The sequence below is a fragment of the Heliangelus exortis genome, chromosome Z (assembly GCF_036169615.1).
Source record: "Heliangelus exortis chromosome Z, bHelExo1.hap1, whole genome shotgun sequence".
NCBI classification, from domain to species: Eukaryota; Metazoa; Chordata; class Aves; order Apodiformes; family Trochilidae; genus Heliangelus; species Heliangelus exortis.
Genome location: NC_092454.1, coordinates 16,401,826 through 16,421,998, shown reverse-complemented (window position 1 = coordinate 16,421,998; position 20,173 = coordinate 16,401,826). Strand labels below are relative to the sequence as shown.

Below are 20,173 nucleotides of genomic sequence, written 5' to 3'. Positions count from 1 at the left end.
TGCACAATGATGAGTTCACATTGCATAGTTTGGGGTTAGGAGAATGTCAGTTTCACATAGTATTTGTACAGTATAATTCTAGACAAAATACTTGTTCATAATCTGCCTTTTATTATTGGCATTGCTGGATGCCTGTATATATTGTGGTGGAGATGACTGAAAGTATTTCTTCACTACGAAATTTGATGTAAATGTAAAAAAAGAAATATAAAATTTTGAAGAAAACACTGAGCAATTTTTAAATTAAAAGTAAGGCAAGTCTTTGGATGTTTCTTATTAGATATTTAACAGGAGCTGGTAACCACAATTTAATGGAGTTAATTTTCCTAATTAAGATACCTCTCAATCCTTAGCCTTTTTTTTTTTTTTTTTTTTTTTTTTTTTTTTTTTTTTTTGTGGGGAGAGTTTATAGAGAATGTAAGCAAGAGAGAGGATTGGGTGGTCACCTGGTGGAAGAATTTCACTGTCTTTGTTACTGCTTCACTCCAGCACAGCATCTGGGTTTTTTTCAGTCCTTGTTTGGGCAGCATCTGACAGCAGTGTTTGATGGACATGGCCTAATCTCAGCCAGGAGTACTTCTGACACCAGAGGCAGCCCCAAAGGCAAATAAAATCGAGGCACAGAAACACAAAAGATAACTAACTGATCAGTACAACAAAGGTAGTGGAAAGGCATCTGTGACTTTTTCCTATGGTATGCCTGTGAGGAAGAACTGAAAGTAGCAGGAGCCAAAAGTTATGTTAAGCATGTGGCAAGGAGGGATGAAGAGAGGACTGCACCATGGGTAGAGACTGTTGGCTTGTTTAAAGGAAGAACTGTGACAGACATAAGGCTTACAAGGACAGATCTGCTGATGACCCTTGAATTCATCTGCTGAGAAGAGCCTCCTGTTGGCTAGTACATGATTTTATCTGGAAGAACTTTGGAAATGATTTGGCATGCCATCTGATTTTTGGGCAAAGGGGTAGAGACAAGCTTTTTTTTCCCCCACCTGTGCTTCCCCACTAACTTTGAGCATCAGTGGCTTCTGAAACAGGAGAGGCCCAAAGAGAACAATTAATAATTACCTGGGTGCCGTCCCATATCACCTGGTCTGCAAGGTTTCAAGTTGTGTGGGCAGAGAGAGCATAGCAGCTGATAATCTCTGCTCCATCAAGTGTATCTGAAAGGCAAACAACAATATTTAATGTTCAAACACTTTTTGTAGACAAAAAGTATGAAAGGAAGTAAATGATCTGGTATAAAAATGGAAAAAGAGATTAAAACCTTTAATGGACTATTTTGGGCCATTTGTTTTAAAGCAAAGATATGAAAATTAGTATGTAACTGACTGAAAAACAATGGCACAATAAAACCACTAATATATATAATTAATGAAATTATACTGTATATAATTATAAATGAAAATACAATTTTTTAACTGCTGAAAGATTGTGTTTTAAATTCCTGCTTGCAAGGCATTTAGGAAACTGGATCTTGCTCTAAAAGAGTTAATGTTTTGGGGAAAATAGCAAAGAACAGTGAAACCTTGCCTAACAGTGCCAAACCCAGCTATTATTTGGAACAGACATAAAGATCAGCTCCCCTGTGTTTTTACCTTGTCTTTATTTTCTTTCATATTTTTTTAGTCTCCTAATCTTCCCCAATCTCTGTTTTGTTTCCAAGGCATTCTGCAGAGAGCATTCGACCTCTTTTCTCTCAAAACCCTCTTAGAAATTGTCTGTTTTGCAGGGTTAAGAGAAGGTAGGATCCTCATCTAAGCCTTCCATCATCCTTGCCATGGAGAGAGCTTTGATTTTCTGAAAGATGCTGTGCTGCTTATGCCAACAAATGAAAGCTTCCCAAGGGAGGGTGCAGAAGTGTAATTACATAGAATACAGTGACAAAGCAGGAAAAAGTGAATAATGAAAGCATTGTTCTGTTCCATATCCATTAATATTAGATGTATACCCCATTGCATGTGGCATTTAAATTTTCACTACTGTTATGAACAGAGTAGGGAACAGTCCTGTGGCAGGCTGAGGAAATGAGCTGTCTCTATTTGCAGCAATTGAAGGACATTCCTCGGTGAAGTGCCCTGGATTTTTATGTCACATCATAGTTAAAGGCACAAAGTTGTTCAAACAACAGTTTAACTTCATAATCTACATTATATACAACTTCTAACATATTTTCTTTGAAAGCCCTTGTGCTGGCCATCAGTTTGAGAAAATGGCAATATCAGGAAAAAAGAAAGAAATGCCAGCTCATACTTGATGTGGGTGCTGATTTAGCCCTTAAAATCGTTAGGTTACCACAGGTAGTCATAGTGAGGTTCTTACATAATACTGAAGTCTGAGCCAAAGCAATATTCTGTTTCTGTAGTTCTCAGGAACTGTCATTGTAGAGCCCACATGCTATATTTCATAGAATCATAGAATCATAGAATTAGCTAGGTTGGAAGGGACCTCAGAGATCATCAAGTCCAACCCTTGACCCACCGGTGCGGTTGCTAGACCATGGCACTGAGTGCCACATCCAGTCTCTTTTTAAATATCTCTAGGGATGGAGAATCCACCACCTCACCGGGCAGTCCATTCCATTGCCTGATCACCCTCTCCGTAAAAAAATTCTTTCTGATATCTAGCCTAAATCTCCCCTGGCACAACTTAAGACTGTGTCCTCTTGTCTTGTTGAAAGTCGTCTGGGAAAAGAGACCAACTCCCACCTGGCTCCAACCTCCTTTCAGGGAGTTGTAGAGAGCGATGAGGTCTCCCCTGAGCCTCCTCTTCTCCAGGCTGAACAGCCCCAGCTCTCCCAGCCTCTCTTCATAGGGCCTGTGCTCAAGTCCCTGCACCAGCCTAGTTGCCCTCCTTTGGACCTGTGCCAGGACCTCAATATCCTTCCTGAACTGAGGGGCCCAGAACTGGACACAGTACTCGAGGTGTGGCCTCACCAGGGCTGAGTACAGGGGCAGAATCACTTCCTTGGACCTGCTGGTGACGCTGTTTCTGATACAGGCCAGGATGCCATTGGCCTTCTTGGCCACCTGGGCACACTGCTGGCTCATGTTCAGCTTATGTTCATTTGATTATGTCCACTAAAAATGGTATGTCTATATGGCATGTCACTGTCTATGCATCTTTCAAATATATTGATTTGATGTGAAGAGATTCAGAGCTCTCCTGGCTCTGTTTTTACATTCCACTGAAAAAAAAATTACAAATTAAAAGCCTCCTTTTGCCTTAGCAGCTTACTACCTGTGTTTTTCACATAACCTGTATGTTGCTTTACCCATGGGGGATGCACGCTGTTCTCTTGGGAGGGTTTGCCAACAACTTCATGGCCATTGTACAAAACTTTGCAGTGTAAACTACTTGCTTATTGAAGACTGAAAAGGACTCTGCTGATTGCTTACCTCCTGCATGCTTAAAACCAAGCCCCTCACAAACCAAACCAAACCAAACCAAACCAAACCAAGCCAAATCAAACCCTACCAAACCAAACCAACCTTATTTTAAATCAAACCAAACACTGTGTGTTGCCCACCTGAAAGGACCCTCCTTGACAGTGCTATGCCGGTCCCAAGTCAGCTTCATCAGGGGTGCTACACTGCAGCCGTTCAATAGGATGTCTTTGTGCTGGTAGTGGTGTTTAGAGTTTACTAGTTCAGAATAAAAGTGGCTTTAGATTGTCAGCTGAGCATGTGAAACAATAGCTATTGAAGGCTATCATACTCACAGCCAGTGAAAATTGCTTCTCTTGCCATGGAAACAAAGGCTCCTTTATTCTACTCCAGAACTAAGGCAAATTTTGCTGAAATTTCAGGTGCTGAACACAGTGCTCCTAACAATACTTAAGGTGGTGTTGTGGTTTTGTTGTGGAAAAAAAAAAAAAAAAGTTATTATTTGTCAGATGTTCCATTATGTCTCTTTAGCAGTTATAGCTTTGTGACTTTACCTTTGGATGAACCCAGCTGTCTTGAATAAAACACTTTCCCTGAGCATTTCTGCAGAAATGATCATCACAGAAATGCCAACTCCATAGAGATGTGGGAAGTAATCCATGATTAGTAAGAACTCTTTGCCCCTTGTAGAATAAAAAAATAAGACTCTTTATGTAAGATTTAATGCATCCAGATGATTGAATGTTTGATACATTGAACCATTTCCTCTCAAGCAGAAATGTCACATGGTTTGTTAGTCTATTTGAAGAAAGCTATATATTGCCTTAAAACATGTTATTTGCCAAACGTGCTCCACTTACTTTTGTATGCCTGACAGGCTCTCAGGCTCTCTTATTTACAATTTTTAATCTAATTAAAGAGTTATCTTTAAGTCTTATGAAAACTAACTTATTTTCAGTACCTAGAGAATAAATTTCATAATTCTGGAATACAGGAGAATGCATACTGTCACTCACAGGCATTCCTCTGGAACTGTCACATCTATAATGAGGCTTTTCAAAGGAGTACAAAAGGTTGGTTGGAGTAGTACTTTATTGCGATGGCTGTTGTTTATCAGAGAAGCTCCCACGTGCCATAAATTCACTTCCCTAAGGATGTATCTGAAGTATTTGTACTTCAATAGTAGGTAAAGACAAGATAAGGAGAAAAAGAAGATAAGATTACAGATATTTTATAAGAATGAATGAAACAAAATGTCTGGGAACATGAAGACACTGAGATGCCCAGGCTGGAAGAACCATTTTCTTCTCATTAGGGCACTGCTGGGGAAATGGGGGAAGGCCAGTTCCAGGTCTCTTCTCAGAGACCAAGAAAAGCTGTACATCCAGGTATTTCTGAGCAGTGGGACCATCTTTGTTTACTGAAGAGGGTAACTTTGTCTCTCTTACTTGCTCTTTGTCTCCCTTTAGCTTTGGGCATCTCTTCCCATTCATGATTACCTTGAAAATGTCTTTGAAATGGATCCCATTAAAAAACATGCTTTTTGTTGAATTGGCATTTTCTACTAATTAATACAGGAAGAACTTGCAAACTATAGTTAGGTCTTAACAGGGCCAGCATTTCCAGGATCATCAGCTGTATTTTGCCAGAGTTTTTTTCTTGCTTGTGCTGGTGTTGCTAGTAGTATAGATGTTGGCACAACACCAAGCAGATGTAACAATTACAGTCCTAATGAAACTTTTGCTTTCTTCTTTTCATTTCAACTATTAAACCACAGATGTAAAGTTGCAACATTTCAACCTAACTATTCCTTGTTCTATATTCCTTTTTTAAATTACCACTTAAAATTGCTTCCTGAAATAACCAGATTTCCTGTGGGCAAGATGCTGACAACTAATCATGCCCATTTAGCTAAAGGCATTGTAGTATGAGAGTTTTATGCAATGTTTCTATATTGCAGGATCAGTGGGGTGAGCCCATACCACAGGAAACCACTGCTTCTGAGAGGGAGACCCAACGTGCATCTCTAAAAAATTACTTCATAGGAAAATTGGTGACAGACACTTGCCACCCTGTGCTCAGAGTCAGCATCAAAGGCAGCTACAGTGCGCATTCACTGCCCAGGGACAGACATCCCTGTTCCAGGTCCTTCAGCTGCACAAGCTGCTGCTCATACCCAGAACCAAATGGAAGGAAGAACAAACTTGCCTCATTCACCCCCGGCTTCCCCCAAAATGCACATGGAGGTTATCTCCTTCTGCCTCCTTTCCCTTCACTCTGAGCACTTTTCACTCTTTAAAATACATGTTCCTTTTTACCAGCGTAGGCAAATTGAAAGAGAGAAAAAAAATTAAAAGTATCCAAAGCATTCAAAAGATACAGAAAAATGTATAAGATGACTGGATAGGTATTAAATTTAACTTTGAAACTGGAAGCTTTAAGGAGACCATTGCAGCATATCTGATATTTTAAAATAAGCTGTCATCTGTACAATATTTTTCTCATTATAAAAGAAAACCATCCTGCCTTAGAATTGATACAGTGCCTCATACAGTAGCATGCAGAGGAGATGCTTTTCTTTTCATGCCTCCAGACTTTGATACTTGTTTCATTAAATCATAGTTCTGTCTTTGCCTCAGTGAAGAGAGGAACTGAGCCTGATTATCATGCTCCTTCCCTCCCTCCCCTCCCCTTTTATAAAACAGTAAAAAACAAATTTGCCCAAGATAAGGAACAGATTAAGAAAACAAATACTGTTCAGAAAATTTGCTAAAATTTAATTAATTTCTCAATTAAAGTAACTGCAAAGAACAATAATAAGAGATTGTGTATTTTGTGGCAACTGAAAGGAAATGTTTAATTACTGTGTATAAGTAAAATGACAGCTTAAAGCATTCTTGCAAGCAACAGTAGTCTTTCGGGGGTAATTAGTGAAAAATAGATAGTAAACAGATGATAGCTTTTAGGCTAAACAAATCACTTCAGATCCATCTCATGATAAAGACCTATAAAAATGAACCTACCACACCATTCATCAGGAAGCAAATTTTATTTTGATCTCTGATTGGTTATAACCTGGTTTATTTGTTTTTGGTTTTTCGCTTGCTTGTTTCTGTGGAAATAACTGTAGGCTAAGCAGAGTAGCAATGAAGAAAGCAGACTATAGCAATATCTCTGGATGTGTAGTGAATTCAGCTATTCAGTGACTGTGGGATGGACAGGTGATCTTGTTACTTTGCAGCTACTGAAATAAGAACTATACTGTTCATTGTTTGGTTATTTCTTTTTTCGACACAACCAGATCTTTCATCGTTTGAGAACCATCTGTGCTCTTTCTTTTTTGGTAAATATGGTTGTCACCACAAATAACTATCCTATGAGTCAACGTTAAGGTCCGTGCTAGCTTCAGGTTTGGTGAAATATTCTGATAGAGATTGTCTGGTGCTCTGACAGTCAGATCAGAAATTCAACTGGTTGATGAAATAACTTGCCATCCAGAGGGCTATGCATAAGTGAGAGGTGTTTGTGAAATGGAAGTCATTCCTTTTCTCACTGTCGTTGGGGGTACAAATGCAAGAGAGTGATGTGGAGTTTAATCTTGTCCCATTTGAAACACAGAGATATTAAAACATGAAAAAAAACCTTTATTACTTTTCTGAATAATGGCAGTCAAAGCTAGGTGAAAAAGATTTTAAAAGGATGAACTGTACACACACCAGGCATACAGTAGCCCTTTCAAGGGATACAACAATATTTCTTGGTTCCTTGTGATTTCCAGTGGAGGATTTTCCAGAGTCCCCTTTTGCTAAGTGCATGGAAACCAGCTCCAGATCTCTAGTCAGTAAGAGGTAGGAGTCTAAGGAGATAATTTTTAATATTAGGACACAATTATTGAACGTACTGTACAGATAAACAGTGCTATACAGTATGCTATACAGATGAAAAAAATGAATGGAAGAGAATGAGCATTACAAATAGCAAATACATAGGAGCAGCTACTGAAGAGAATGCTTTTGAATGTGGGGTGAAACTGAATAGAAGTTGAGCTTAAACAATTTAGGAATATTTATCCCACAATAACTTGGAAGGGTGTTTTTGACCTTTCTTTTCTTTCCATGCTCTGATAAGCTAAAACCCACTTGGGTCCTTAACCAAGGGTAGTAGGTAAAAGCCTAGACATATATTCTGTGTTTGCATAACAGGAGGGCCTTAGAGTAGTGGAGAATACCTGTCAGTGTGTACCCTGACTGTGCAAGAGAGCTGATAGTGATCATGTTCTCCACTCCATTCTAGTTGCTGGTAGGTGATGCTGCAGGCTAGAGGCATCAGCACAGCTAATAGAAAGCATCAGACCCAATGTATTCTTGTTTGGTTCTGCAACTGTGGATTGAGGCAACTGTGGATTGAGGTGAATGGATTGTAGGACAGACAACAACTGCAGAGAGAAGAGAGTAACATCATTCACACCACTGTGTGGCAAGACTAGTGCTTGCAGTGGGTGAGGAGTTAAAGAAGAGAAAAATACCAGGTTTTTGGAATAAATGTGACAAGAGAAAATTGAATCAAAAATCTTTTAAGTGGCTATTCATAAATATAAGCTGTACAATTATTCTTGTTCCTTTCCCTTTAATCTGTAATTTAATGTCTTTTATAATTATTTTCACACAGGATCTGGTTACAAAGGGAGACTGGAAGTTCCTGTAAAAGGGAAGAAAAGTGTAGCTTTTGTCTGTTTGTCTCATGTTACTGAAATTCTTCCTGGGAGAATGTAGTCTTAAGGACTTTTTTTCCAGACATTTTTTTTATTTATACAGAGTAGATTATTTATTCAGCAAGCCGAAGCAAATATCATGTGATATTTAGACACACAATGGCACATCTTAGTTAGTGATTTGGAACTACTGTATATTGGGTTAAGACACCATTTCAGAAGCTATCTATTCTCTTAATTTCTCAAAATATTGATTGAAAAAAAGCAAACTATTTTTTATTTCCAGTGAGAGGGAGACAGAAGTAATAAAAAGGGGAAAAACATACCATTTGAAACTACACATTGTTTTGGGAGGAGATAATGTAGTTTGTACATACCCTTTTAACAGCATTGCATAATAGAGTATGTGGAATTTATTTGAAATAACAGAGTTTTTTTAGAAAAATGGCTGCTTTAAAATACACAAATTTTTCATTCAAAACAATATCGTTAAAAGGAACTTTTGTGTTTTCATTATAAACATTATAATGTGGTCTTTGCCCAGAATTTTGCAAATCTTTTCACTTTAACCTGAAAACATACATTTTTCTGAAAGTAGGTTTTTTTTTTTAAGTGATTGTACACTTTTTTTGTAAGGAGAAAAACTGTTTGCCTTTATAATTTTTCAGTACTCATTCACTGCACTTGCAGTTATTATTCTGCTAGAGAATGAAATATCAACAAATAACATGGATATATTGTTTAAAAATCAATTTTTGGTCAGATGATACTTCATTGCATTTTAAAATTTTCTTCACTTTAATTTGAATGATAAATCAAAATTCAGTGCGATACCAAATTTCCACACTCCAAGAAAATTCTATTTATTTTCCATTAGAAAGAAAAAAAAAAGCATAATTTTGTTGTAGCTTGAAGCATTTTAAACTTAATTTTGGATAGCTTCAATAATAAACTATATTCTAACTATTGTAACTACTGCAAATGCTATCCCTCCTATTCTGTATCTCAGGATCCCTGTTAAACCTCCCCTTTTTTACAGAAAGGTTGTTTGTTTGGTATGCCTTGCAGAGAAGTGAGGGGCCCTGAAGCCCCATGGATAAACAAATTGATATCAAACTGAAAAAACATTAAGTGTTTAGATACTTTAAAACAATTTACTCCATCCTACCTCCTTTCTCCCCATTTGTTTCAGAATGTTTTTCATCCTTTTCTTACACTGGAAAGGAAATTAAAATAATTCTGTAGGTAGAAAATAAAATCTTGTGCCCAGCACCATGAAGGACAACAGGAGAGTCAAAGCTTGTCACTTCCTTCATCTTGTTTCAAGGCTTTAACAGCACAATAGCACAAAGAAAAAAAAGATTTTGATGTTAATGATGCCTGCTTTTGTTTTGTGGAAAGTGCAGGAGTTGCAATTGAATTCCTGAGATATACCCCCAGTCAGCTTTCATGGGGATTAAAGAAACACTGGAAAACTGTTTCATAACATTGTATACTGTGTGCTCATAAAAAAAATTACACCAAGAAAAAGCTATCTCAATAATATGAAAGTATTTGGGCTGTGCACTTTTTCAACACTTAAAAAGCTATCAAGTCAAGCTAGTTTTTGAAATGCCTTTTGCTTTGCCAGGTAAGATAGCTGACAGTCATCCGAATCATGGGTCTAGTCACTACTGAAAACTTAAGGCAGGAGAAATTTTCTAATTTTATTGGTTTATTAAAATAGATCCTTTATACATCAGACAATTCTTTCGTTCAGTGCATTTTGTCAGTCACTATTCAGTGATGTGTTGGCTTCCTAACTATGTTTTCCTTACTTCAGTTCAAGGAACCTCATTTATGGCCCTTCCAATACAGACTACTGATCCGCTTTTTCCCATTAGGAATTTGAAACACAAGTATAAAATCCTCACGTGGTATTTGATAACTAAAGATTTATCAGTGCCTTTAGCATTCACTCTCTTCTACCGATAACCAAATATAGTAAATTTCTTCTTTTAAATTGAAAATTTTAGAAGCACTATTGTTAAGAGGAATGATTGAACTTGAAAGTAATTACAGTTAGTATTTTCCTGTTGGATCAGATGCTGTATATATGTATGTCACATTAGAAATGTCCCTATTTTAGAATCTTTGAATGAGGCATTATTTTAAAATAGATGTTTATGGTTGGTAATTGGTCTGTTCTAATCAGTCAGACCTCCACTAGGCTCAATGGAAAGATATAAGGATGACAAAGGCAAGTTTATTGCATCTATGCAATACATTAGTTTTAGAATGAGGTTAATTGCTGTTTCTTATCTCTCTCTGGTTATGAGAGAGAGTCAAGATAAGTGGTTTAAATTAGGCATTTGACTTTTAGAAGGTTGGACTGAGGTATTGCGCTAATAACCTTTCCGATTTCCGTTTTCAGTTCACATTTTATTCAAGACTGTTCAGCACAGAAACAGAGGAGTCTTAATGTAGTAATTCCAAAAGTTTATATTCAAAGTAGGGTTTTGATTGTAATAGAGATTGCTGCCTTTTGATTAGATGGATGCTTTGAAGGCAGTAGTAGATGAAAATTTACAAAGATGGAAATAATTTAAATATAAGCGTGTATATGAAGTTTCTGGGATCTCTTCTATGTGGCACCTGCAATGTAGACCACATTGTGTCATCTACACAGAACTGATTTGAATGTGGACCTCATTCTCCTCTCATAAGTAAAGCCAGTGTAACATTGCAGTTTTCTTTGCCTTCACATGTACTACTGCCAGTCCTTCCCCCAGATTGGTTGTGAGCACACTGTGAATTTTCCAGATATCAGGCTGGAGCAAGCTTAGTAGAAAAATATCTAAAAGCATGATACTGTCATAAGGCTTGAATAATACCTGCAGGAGTATGCTGATGACTTCAATAATAGTATGAAGCTTAGGACAGTGTAAAGCTTCCAATGACTGATGTTATAGAAAGATCAAGATAGTTTATGGAAGGAATGAGTTGAGTTTTAAAAGAATATGTAATAGGAATAATATGAAATTCAGAAATTTAAAATCTAAGGACTCAATTACTAATAGAAGCTGATGCTGTTTTCTAGAAGGTGAGGAGCACAGCAATTTCAAGCTGCAAGGGGAAAATGAGGAATATGAGTGATGAAGCTGCTTATAAAAACTGCAGACAACCATTTCAATGCATTTTGGTTTTCCACTAGATGGTAAAAAATAATAGTATGATATTTGTATGGCATAGTAATAGCTATGAATTGGTGTACAAATCTCTAAAATATTATGTACAGTTCTAGAAATTGTAGTTGGAAAAAGATTAGCTCAAGCTAGAATGGATAAAGAGCCAGTATGCTGTCTCTCAAAAAAAAGTAGAAGAGACTACTTGGACAAAGCTGGTAAGAAACATTGATTCCCATCTGTAAACACTCCAGGAAGAAATACCAAGGGACAGGAGCTTACAGAACTTCTAGGTAGTTTGTACTATCATTGCCTCATTTAAACTTTATTTGTATACACTTAGACTGTATTTAAAATAAGGTTTAGAACTATGTATAAAACCAGTGAGCTTCTTGAAATAATATTCATTAGAGACTGATGGAGAAAGTCTAACTTCTTTGGAGATGGTTTGATTTTGTCTATGAGGAGTTACGTGATGTGATGTTTGTTTTTTTTAAATTTCGCTACATAAAATGAGTCCATGAATAAGGCTATGGCTGAAACAACAAGAAATAGTTGCAACTGGACGATGCTTTTCAGTAAAAATCAATGACTTAGCTGTTGCCTCAGTAATGTTAATTTTTTGTTACGTGAATTTTAATTTCAGTAATGAATATGAAACACTGAGGTAGAAAGTACTGAAATTATGTCAGTGCAATATATACATATACATGTACACGTACATATACATAATATATACATATATGTTTATATATTAATGTGCATACTCATTTTCAGACAAACATTTCAATGTTTATCTTAAAAAAGAGGTGTGGAGCATCCAGCAACACAGAATTTCATCTTTTCAGTGTGATATTAAAAGACCAGCAATACATAAAAACAGCATTATCACTCAAAAATACTACTTATTTTGTGAAAGTATAAGTCGACATGAAAAATTACAGTGCAAAAAACAAGATACTCTTTGTACAGGACAAAAAAAAAGTATAGAGAGTACAAAAGCATAGCAGGATACAAGTTACTTTTGTGAACAGTAAAAGCATTTAAAATTGCATTAAGTAGGAGCAAAAGACTTGTGATCTTCATACTTCACAATGTAAGTCAACTGATGTAGTGATAGGAACAAAAATGACAATTGTTACAACTTGAAAATACAAAGTTTTAACAAAAGTGAACATAACTGATAATTTTATCGACTTTGTATTTAAAGTCACACATAGAAAAATCAGAGGAAGAAGGTAGTCAACTTCCACATTTATTCAAGAGATTCACGGTGCTAATGAGTATTTTTAAACTTTTTGACACATCATTTTTCTTGGAAATAAAATAAAGCCACAACAGAAAAAACCCCAATATAATTATTTTAAAGTGAAAAATGTCCAATTCCTAACCATTTCTTATAATTGCAATACCCATAGAGAAAATATCGTTCCAAATTAAGTTGGACAAATCAGTGATTTGTTACACAGAATGGACCAGAACATATTAATTTTGGTTTCTTTCTATATTTATTTTAGCACACTTCTTTGCAACTGGCAAAATGTGACAGACCACAGTAACAGCTACTCTGGGAAAACCTCAGTTTTTCCAGTAACATAGAGATACTAGAAAAACTGATCTTACTTTTCAGAGAAATCAAAAGGCAATCAGTACTTAGATTTAATTAATGAAAGATGTCAGTTGCTGAAAAAATTAATAACATAAAAGTATTGAGGGAATACTTCATATAAGTGCTATGACAGAATGTCAAGAAGGGAGTAGTGGTAGTATGAGTGATACAGCATATAAGTAAAAATCAGATAAATTAGGAAAATATTTAATACAAAGTAATAAGATAGTATACTGTATACTCAGAGACTGGAATATTTTGACAGGCAAACATGCAAACAGTTGGCTTTGTCTTGCTTTCTATTTGTTAGCAGATCCAGAAAGTGCCTCAAGATCAAACAAGTCTTTCCAAGGATTGTAACTAATCTGCAAATCATAAAACTTTGTATTAAAACAAACATTAAATTCCTTGGAGGGTTTTCTTTCTTAGAATCATAAAATGGCTAGGGTTGGAAGTGACATAAAGGATCATCTAGTTCCAACCTCCAGCATGGGCATGGACACCTTCCACCAGGCCAGGTTGCTCAAAGCCCAGTCCAGCCTGGCCTTGAAAACTTCCAGGGAGGGTACAACCTAATCCAGTGTCTCACCATCTTCAGAGGAAAGAATTTTTTCCTAATATCTAACCCAAATCTACCCTCATCCAGTTTGAAATAATTACACCTTGTCCTGTTGCTACATGACCTTATAAATAGTCCCTCCCCAGTTTTCCTGCAGGCCCCTTCTCTGGTATTGGAATGTCACTATAAGGTCTCCCCAGAGCCTTCTCTTCTCCAGGCTGAACAAGCCCAGCTGGCTCAGCCTGTGTTCACAGGAGAGGTGCTCCAGCCCCCTGATCGTATTCATGGCCTCTTCTAGTCTCCCTTCAGTATCTTCATGTCCTTCTTTTATTGGCTACAGTACTCCAGGTGGGGTATTATGAGAGTGGAGTAAAGGGAGAAAATCACCTCCCTTGACCTGCTGGCCACACTTTTTTTTATGAAGCCCAGAGTACAGTTGATTTCTTGGGCTGAACACACACATTACCAGATCATGCTGAGCTTAGAGAAAGAGGGAAGAAATACGGTTAAAAGCTGTGGGAGACTTTAACTTCCTTGTTGTATATTTCTTAAAGAAAATGTGGTTAATATGTATCTGTCCCTATTATTCTATGTGTTATTAATTTGGAAACATTTCGAGACATGCAAGAGACAAGCCTTATGCTCCTACTAGTTTTATTTTTTCTGTCTCCCTAAAATTCTCATGTGTAAGCATAAACCCTTGGAAAGAAAAGAAATTGCTTGTATGGGAGAAAGCACGTATTCAAATAACATCTCTAATGAAAGGGAGCAGTGCAAATTGCTGGCAAAGCAAATTTCTTTTAGCATGTATGTTCTCTTTTTCAAGGTCATTTTCACATAAAAGTCCCTGCAGCTCTCTTGCATTATACATCTCAATGCATGTGTATTTTTATTATCAAGGATAATTCTTCATTGGTGTTGCTCAAGCATATTTTTGTGAAAATATAGTAGAGGGTGCTGCCACAGTGCTAGGGAGCATAGTGAAGTCCTTTCCTTGTACATCTGTCTCACAACATGTGCCACATGTTACATGTCCTTACATGAAGCTGCAGCACTGGAGTGCTGGACACATCCACAAATGGGACACTGTGCAGTGCAGCATCTTCTCCTTGGCTTTGCTGCAGAAAATCTGGGGCACTGCACAGCAGCTGGGACTGTTTGACCACTTTGGTGAGATATATAGAGCACTGGACTATCTCTTGTGCCTCCACTCTAGGCAAATCCATGCCTATATTCGCTGTAAGTTATTAGTATGGTAGTTTCAGAAACAATACCTTTTTTATGGTAGAACATGTCAGTCTTCCGGACACCCAGAACTCTGGGTAAATATGGATAAGTATCTCCATATCACAACAGAAACCAATGATGAGCTGCAACTTTAAATCTCATTTCCAAAGGATGGGGATGAAGAATTTTTGCTTCAGAGGTGCAAAATAGTTTCATAGGTGTTAAATGAGACTTAGATCATCACGCATTGTTGAATAGTCCAATGCAAAATTACTGTCCTCTTATTTGTGGAATGCATGTTGTACACATGGCCTCGTCTAATCTTTTGCTACTTTGCAAAGGAAAAACTAATTGCAATCCCAATAGTTGGAGCAGCCTTCAATTACACAAGTTAAAGGATACGTGCTGCAGTTCGTAAGGAGTGCATGTACAGTATAAATTAATTTAATTGCTCTACAGAGGTGCTGATCCTCATTAAGACATCATTGGCTTTTTCATTGAGAACAGTTAAAATTGCCTAATTAAGTATAAAAAAATTAAATGAAGACTCTTTAAGTAAGTAAATCAAGTTTCTGCCAAATTTTACCTCACTTATAAGCCTGGGAGGAGTTTTGCCATTGTGTATCTCAGTGGCTTGTCTTCTTCAACTGAGACAATGATGGGAAATCTCAGGTACAAAAGTCTTCATTAAGCAGTATTTTTCCATTTGCAGTTTAGGTGACTTGTCCATGTTTTTGGGCCCCAGATGTATCGTGCACTTTTATTACAGTTCAACAGAGTGTGTTAGTTCGGGACTTTCTTTTCTGAAAATTCTGCTATCATAAAAGTCTTCTGAAGAAGGGAAGCAAGCAAAGCAGTAGACATATAGAGCACTAGTAGAAACAAGGAAACCAATTGCACAAGGTAAATTAAATGAAGTCCTTTGAATCTCCTGGGTCCTAGCATCTCTCTTCCTCCACTTTCTGTTTCCTGATGCCTATTTTTTCAGTTGTTTTGTCTCCATTTCTTCTGAGGAATAACTTTTTACTTCACTGTCTCCACATATTTTAATTTTGTTCTTCAGTCCTTTTAAGCATACACAGCATTAATATGTTGTGCATTAAATACAGCATAGCCAGTTTCTGAAACTTCAGACCTTGAACACTCACCAAATTGAGGACTAGAGATGTAGATACACATTTTGTATGGTTTACTTTTATGCTGCATGGAATTAATTAAAAGTGGTGTTGGTGTATTTTCAGAATTACTGAATTGTCATGGTTGGAATATCCCTAAGATTACCATGTCCACCATAAACATCGCTCCCACTCTCCTAAAATAAAATAAAATAAAAAACATATATATAGCATCATGCCCACTAGAGCATGTCCTGAAGTGTCCTATCTGTTGTTATTTACTTGAGAGAAGAGGCCAGTGCCCACCTCAGGTAGTTATAGAGAGCAACAAGGTCCCTCCTCAGCTTCCTCTTCTCCAAACTAAACATTCCCAGTTCCTTCAGCCTTTGATCACAGGCCTTGTTCTCTAGACCCTTCATCAGCTTGATTGCCTTTCTTTGGACACACTCCAGCAACTCAATGTCCTGCTCGTAGTGAGGCGCTACGAAAGGGAACACAGCACTTGAGGTGCAGCCTCACCAGTGTCGAGTACAGGAGTACAATCACTTCCCTTTTTCTGTTGGCCACACTATTTCTCCAAACCAAGTGGCCTTCTGGGCCACCTGGGCACACTTTCACAGCTTCCATATAGCTAGGAACTTAGGGAACAGGAGCCAAGTGGGAGGGCTTGGCTTCTAAAACTTCTGTATCAATGTGGATATTAGCATTGTCACTAAAGGCAGTTTCTGTAATTCATAGCTGAATTCCAATGAGTAATACTAAATTAACTAGTGTTTGTGTGAGGGTCCTCTGATGTATGAATAAAATGTTGTAACTATAAAATATGTGAAGCTTAAGTGGCTACATGACTTAATCCTCATTTTGAATGTGCCTTTAGATAGTAAGAAAGTGGGTTTTTTTCCTGATTCTTTCTTTCTATTGTCCTGACAGTACAAACAAGTGGAACAGTACATGTCATTCCACAAGTTACCTGCTGAAATGCGCCAGAAGATCCATGATTACTATGAGCACCGCTACCAAGGCAAGATCTTTGATGAAGAAAATATTTTGAATGAGCTCAATGATCCGCTCAGGGAGGTAAGATAAAAGTATATGAATAGTTCCTCATAGTAAGGAAAACTTTCATGTCTGCTGTTTCTGTGTTAAAATGTTTTTCTGATTCTATTCTATAATGTTTAATATTTGACTAGTCAATGAATGACCAGGAGAATGACTTTTGCATTAGATTAGGAAAGGAATTAGATTAGATTGCGTTAGATTAGATTATAAAGCAATAAGCAAGTATACACTCTATTCAGAACCAGCATGTCAGAATCACTGCCACATAAGAATGCCAGAGAGTAAAAACACATTCTTTATTGTTGAGAGAAACTCCTAGTTTTCTGCCATTCTTTAAAACAGAGAGGGGCTGGACCAGAATGTTCCTGGGTGTAAGATTTCTTCCATTCAGTTGGCTGATATCCTTTCCTGAAAGAAGGGGCAAGAAACCAGAGAAGAATGTCATGTGAAAATTCAGAGAGAAGCAAACATAAACGGGGAAAAGAAAAGAGAAACAATAAAAAGGGAAGCATAAAGGAGAAACAGTCTCACACATTATAAGACCTGTGCAATTTTCAGTGATGTCAGCTAATGCCATTTAGCGTCCTCTGTCATGGAAAGCATGGTGCTGAAGAGATGTCTTTCTACATACACTCTCAAAAGAGCACAGGATGTAATATGTACTTTTCAGAAAGATATGTGAAGGTTAGGTTGATTTTTAACAAGTTTTGTGAAATAAAAAGAACATAAGACTGTGATGGATTGTCTGTACCATGGAATCCTGCTTTTTGTTGTGATGGGAAAACAGGTCATACAATCCATTGACAAAATCAATAATGTTCCATGTCTAAAAGAGTTATAAGAAACAATGCCTTGCCTTTTTACAGACTCCGAGGGCACAGTTTAGTCATGTATGTGTTATGAAAGTCTGATAGCAGCCTCCCTCCTTAAAAGCTACCAGATAGGAAGAGTGAACAGTGCCCAAAATCACTGGGTCATTGCTAGATTGTTCAAGTCAAAATCTGGCCAAAACTTTAGTTTATTCTAACTATTGAACAGTTCAGATGACTGAATTCCAGTGCCTGGGTCCATTTCATTCCTTAACATACATGTAACCTAAGTTCTTTTGTTGTATTGTGGATTTTTAAGTGTTTTGAATGTCAGGTGGAGGGCCCTGGCTTCTGCATTGCCTCTGCCAATTTACCCTGTGGATCCCCTCAGTAACTTTTGAAATGTCAAGAGGAGAATGTACTGTTACAAAATATGTCATGTATGACAGAAAAACTGTGGGAATTATACATGAGTTTGGAGCTAGTTACTGACATCAGAAACCATTTTATTTACTTACACTTTTAGAAAAAACATTCATTCAAAATGAAGTCTAATGCCATCCTATTGCAAAATCTTTTTTAACTAATAAAAATTCTCTGTTATGGCACTTAAATTACCTGTCTCCATCCCTGCCTCTATCCCTCCCTGGTCCTGTCCCCTTTCTTCTCTTTTCTCCTTATTGCTTAAGAGCAGCAAAGGAAATTTGGTCAAGTATAAAAATCAAAAAGCACTTCAAGAGGGATCAAGCATGGAAAATTTCAAAAATTAATGAGCCACTACAGTCATGGAGTAAGAATAGAATTTCATGGAAGTGGCTTCTGATTTTGGTATGATCATGCTACAGACAGCATGTCTTTAAAAAATTCTTTACCCAGCTACAATCGGGTTGCACATTGCCCTGATGACATTGTACTTGTTCCAGAGGAAAAAAAATATAGTGCAATGGGCAGTTGCAATGCCAGGACAGATTTCCCAGTGAATCTGTCCAAATTCTGGTGGCAGAATCATTCACTGTGCCCTGAAAACACCACCTGTGTCTTAGCATAGTTAAACAGTTTCAAATTCCATTCTAGCCACCACTTCAATATGCGCAGGTAGTGGCACATACCACCACTACTCGGCGCATACCACCACTTCCCTTACATATTCTCAGTGTAAAGAAGACCTAGCTGACTAGCTCATAAAAAAGGCTACAGTAGTTAGCCTACAGTAGTTAACATATGAAATAAATTCTTCCTTTAATAGCATTTGCAATTAGCTACCTCCCTCCCTGATTTCTTGAGGTAGTAATTAGCAATTGTTAGCAATGAGCATGTTTCCCTTGAATAAATACCATCTCTTGTTCTTCAGTATACAGAGATACTTATGAAGTTTTCTAAAGTTCACACTTTTTAACTTTAAAAGTTCTTAAACCACCTGCATGCTTGAACGTTATTTTCCATCAGAAGAGCCTGGGCCCAGAAGAGATCTTCATAACTGTCGTGACATAGAATGGAAATAATACTGACAATTAATAAGAAAAAAAAAAAAAAAAAAAAAAAAAAGAACAAAAAATACCAACAAAAAAACCCCCACAACTAAGAGAAATCTTCTCCAAAAGGACACTTGAATTATAAGTGTAGAGACATATACATAAGCACTTTCATCTAAGAATAGAATGTATGAAATGGCAAAGTGACTCAAATCCAGTGTTTGTCTAAGCCACCAGCCTCACCAGCAGTGGCTGTAGGTGGATGCTCAAGAGAAGAATGAGAACAGAAAAAGTCTGGAATTTTTTGTTATGACTCTCCTAGACTCCCAATATTTTCACATGAAGAGATTCTACCAGACTGATGTGATTTGTCTACTGGATACTCTTTAATCGATACGTTTTCCAGTTACTGACAGTATTGTTGAATCTGCATACTGTCTCTGCAACCACACCATCCTTTGTCAAGAATCATAGACCTTGCTGCATAAAGAACCACTTCCTCATTTTGGGGTTTAACATGGTTTCTACTGTATTTTATTTTGTTGGCTACTAGTTCTTGTAGCAAAAGTGATAGAACAGACAATTCCTACTCAGTCTCCATAGACCTGCTATGACTTTATGGACTTCTGTGGTAACATGCTTAAATTGTAATTTTTAAGGTAATGAGACATATTCTACATCAGCCTTTCCTTCTTGGACTCACTCCCTTTATCATATGCCTTTCCATCTCAAAATCCTTTCCTAGCCTTTTAGAAAAGAGAGCACCAGATCTGCAGCCAACATATTGGATGTTATAATACCAGTAATTCCTTTTGTACTATAATTCTGAACATTAACTTGCTTTTTATAATCTCTACCAACTGGTGAGGTTACTTGTTTAAAAATTATAACTGTGTAAGACCTAGCTCCTAAAAGGCAATGGATAAATTATCATATGTATTTGTCTAAGTGTATCATTTAACACATCTCTTCATGAGTAATTTCCAACCAGCCCATAAGAAGCTTCCTTTTGATAAGCTTTTTTATATTTACACGGTACTGTTTCTGAAATGGAGCAGAACA

The 20,173-nt window shown here is 37.1% G+C and overlaps 1 protein-coding gene across 1 annotated transcript in view; it reads left to right on the top strand.

The window, feature by feature from the left end:
- HCN1 (hyperpolarization activated cyclic nucleotide gated potassium channel 1) overlaps positions 1-20,173 on the top strand; it is a 176,441-nt gene that overhangs the window by 118,752 nt on the left and 37,516 nt on the right. The window contains exon 5 of the mRNA XM_071730555.1: positions 16,702-16,848. Within this exon, the coding sequence (XP_071586656.1) occupies positions 16,702-16,848 (147 nt within the window). The remainder of the gene's footprint in view (positions 1-16,701; positions 16,849-20,173) is intronic.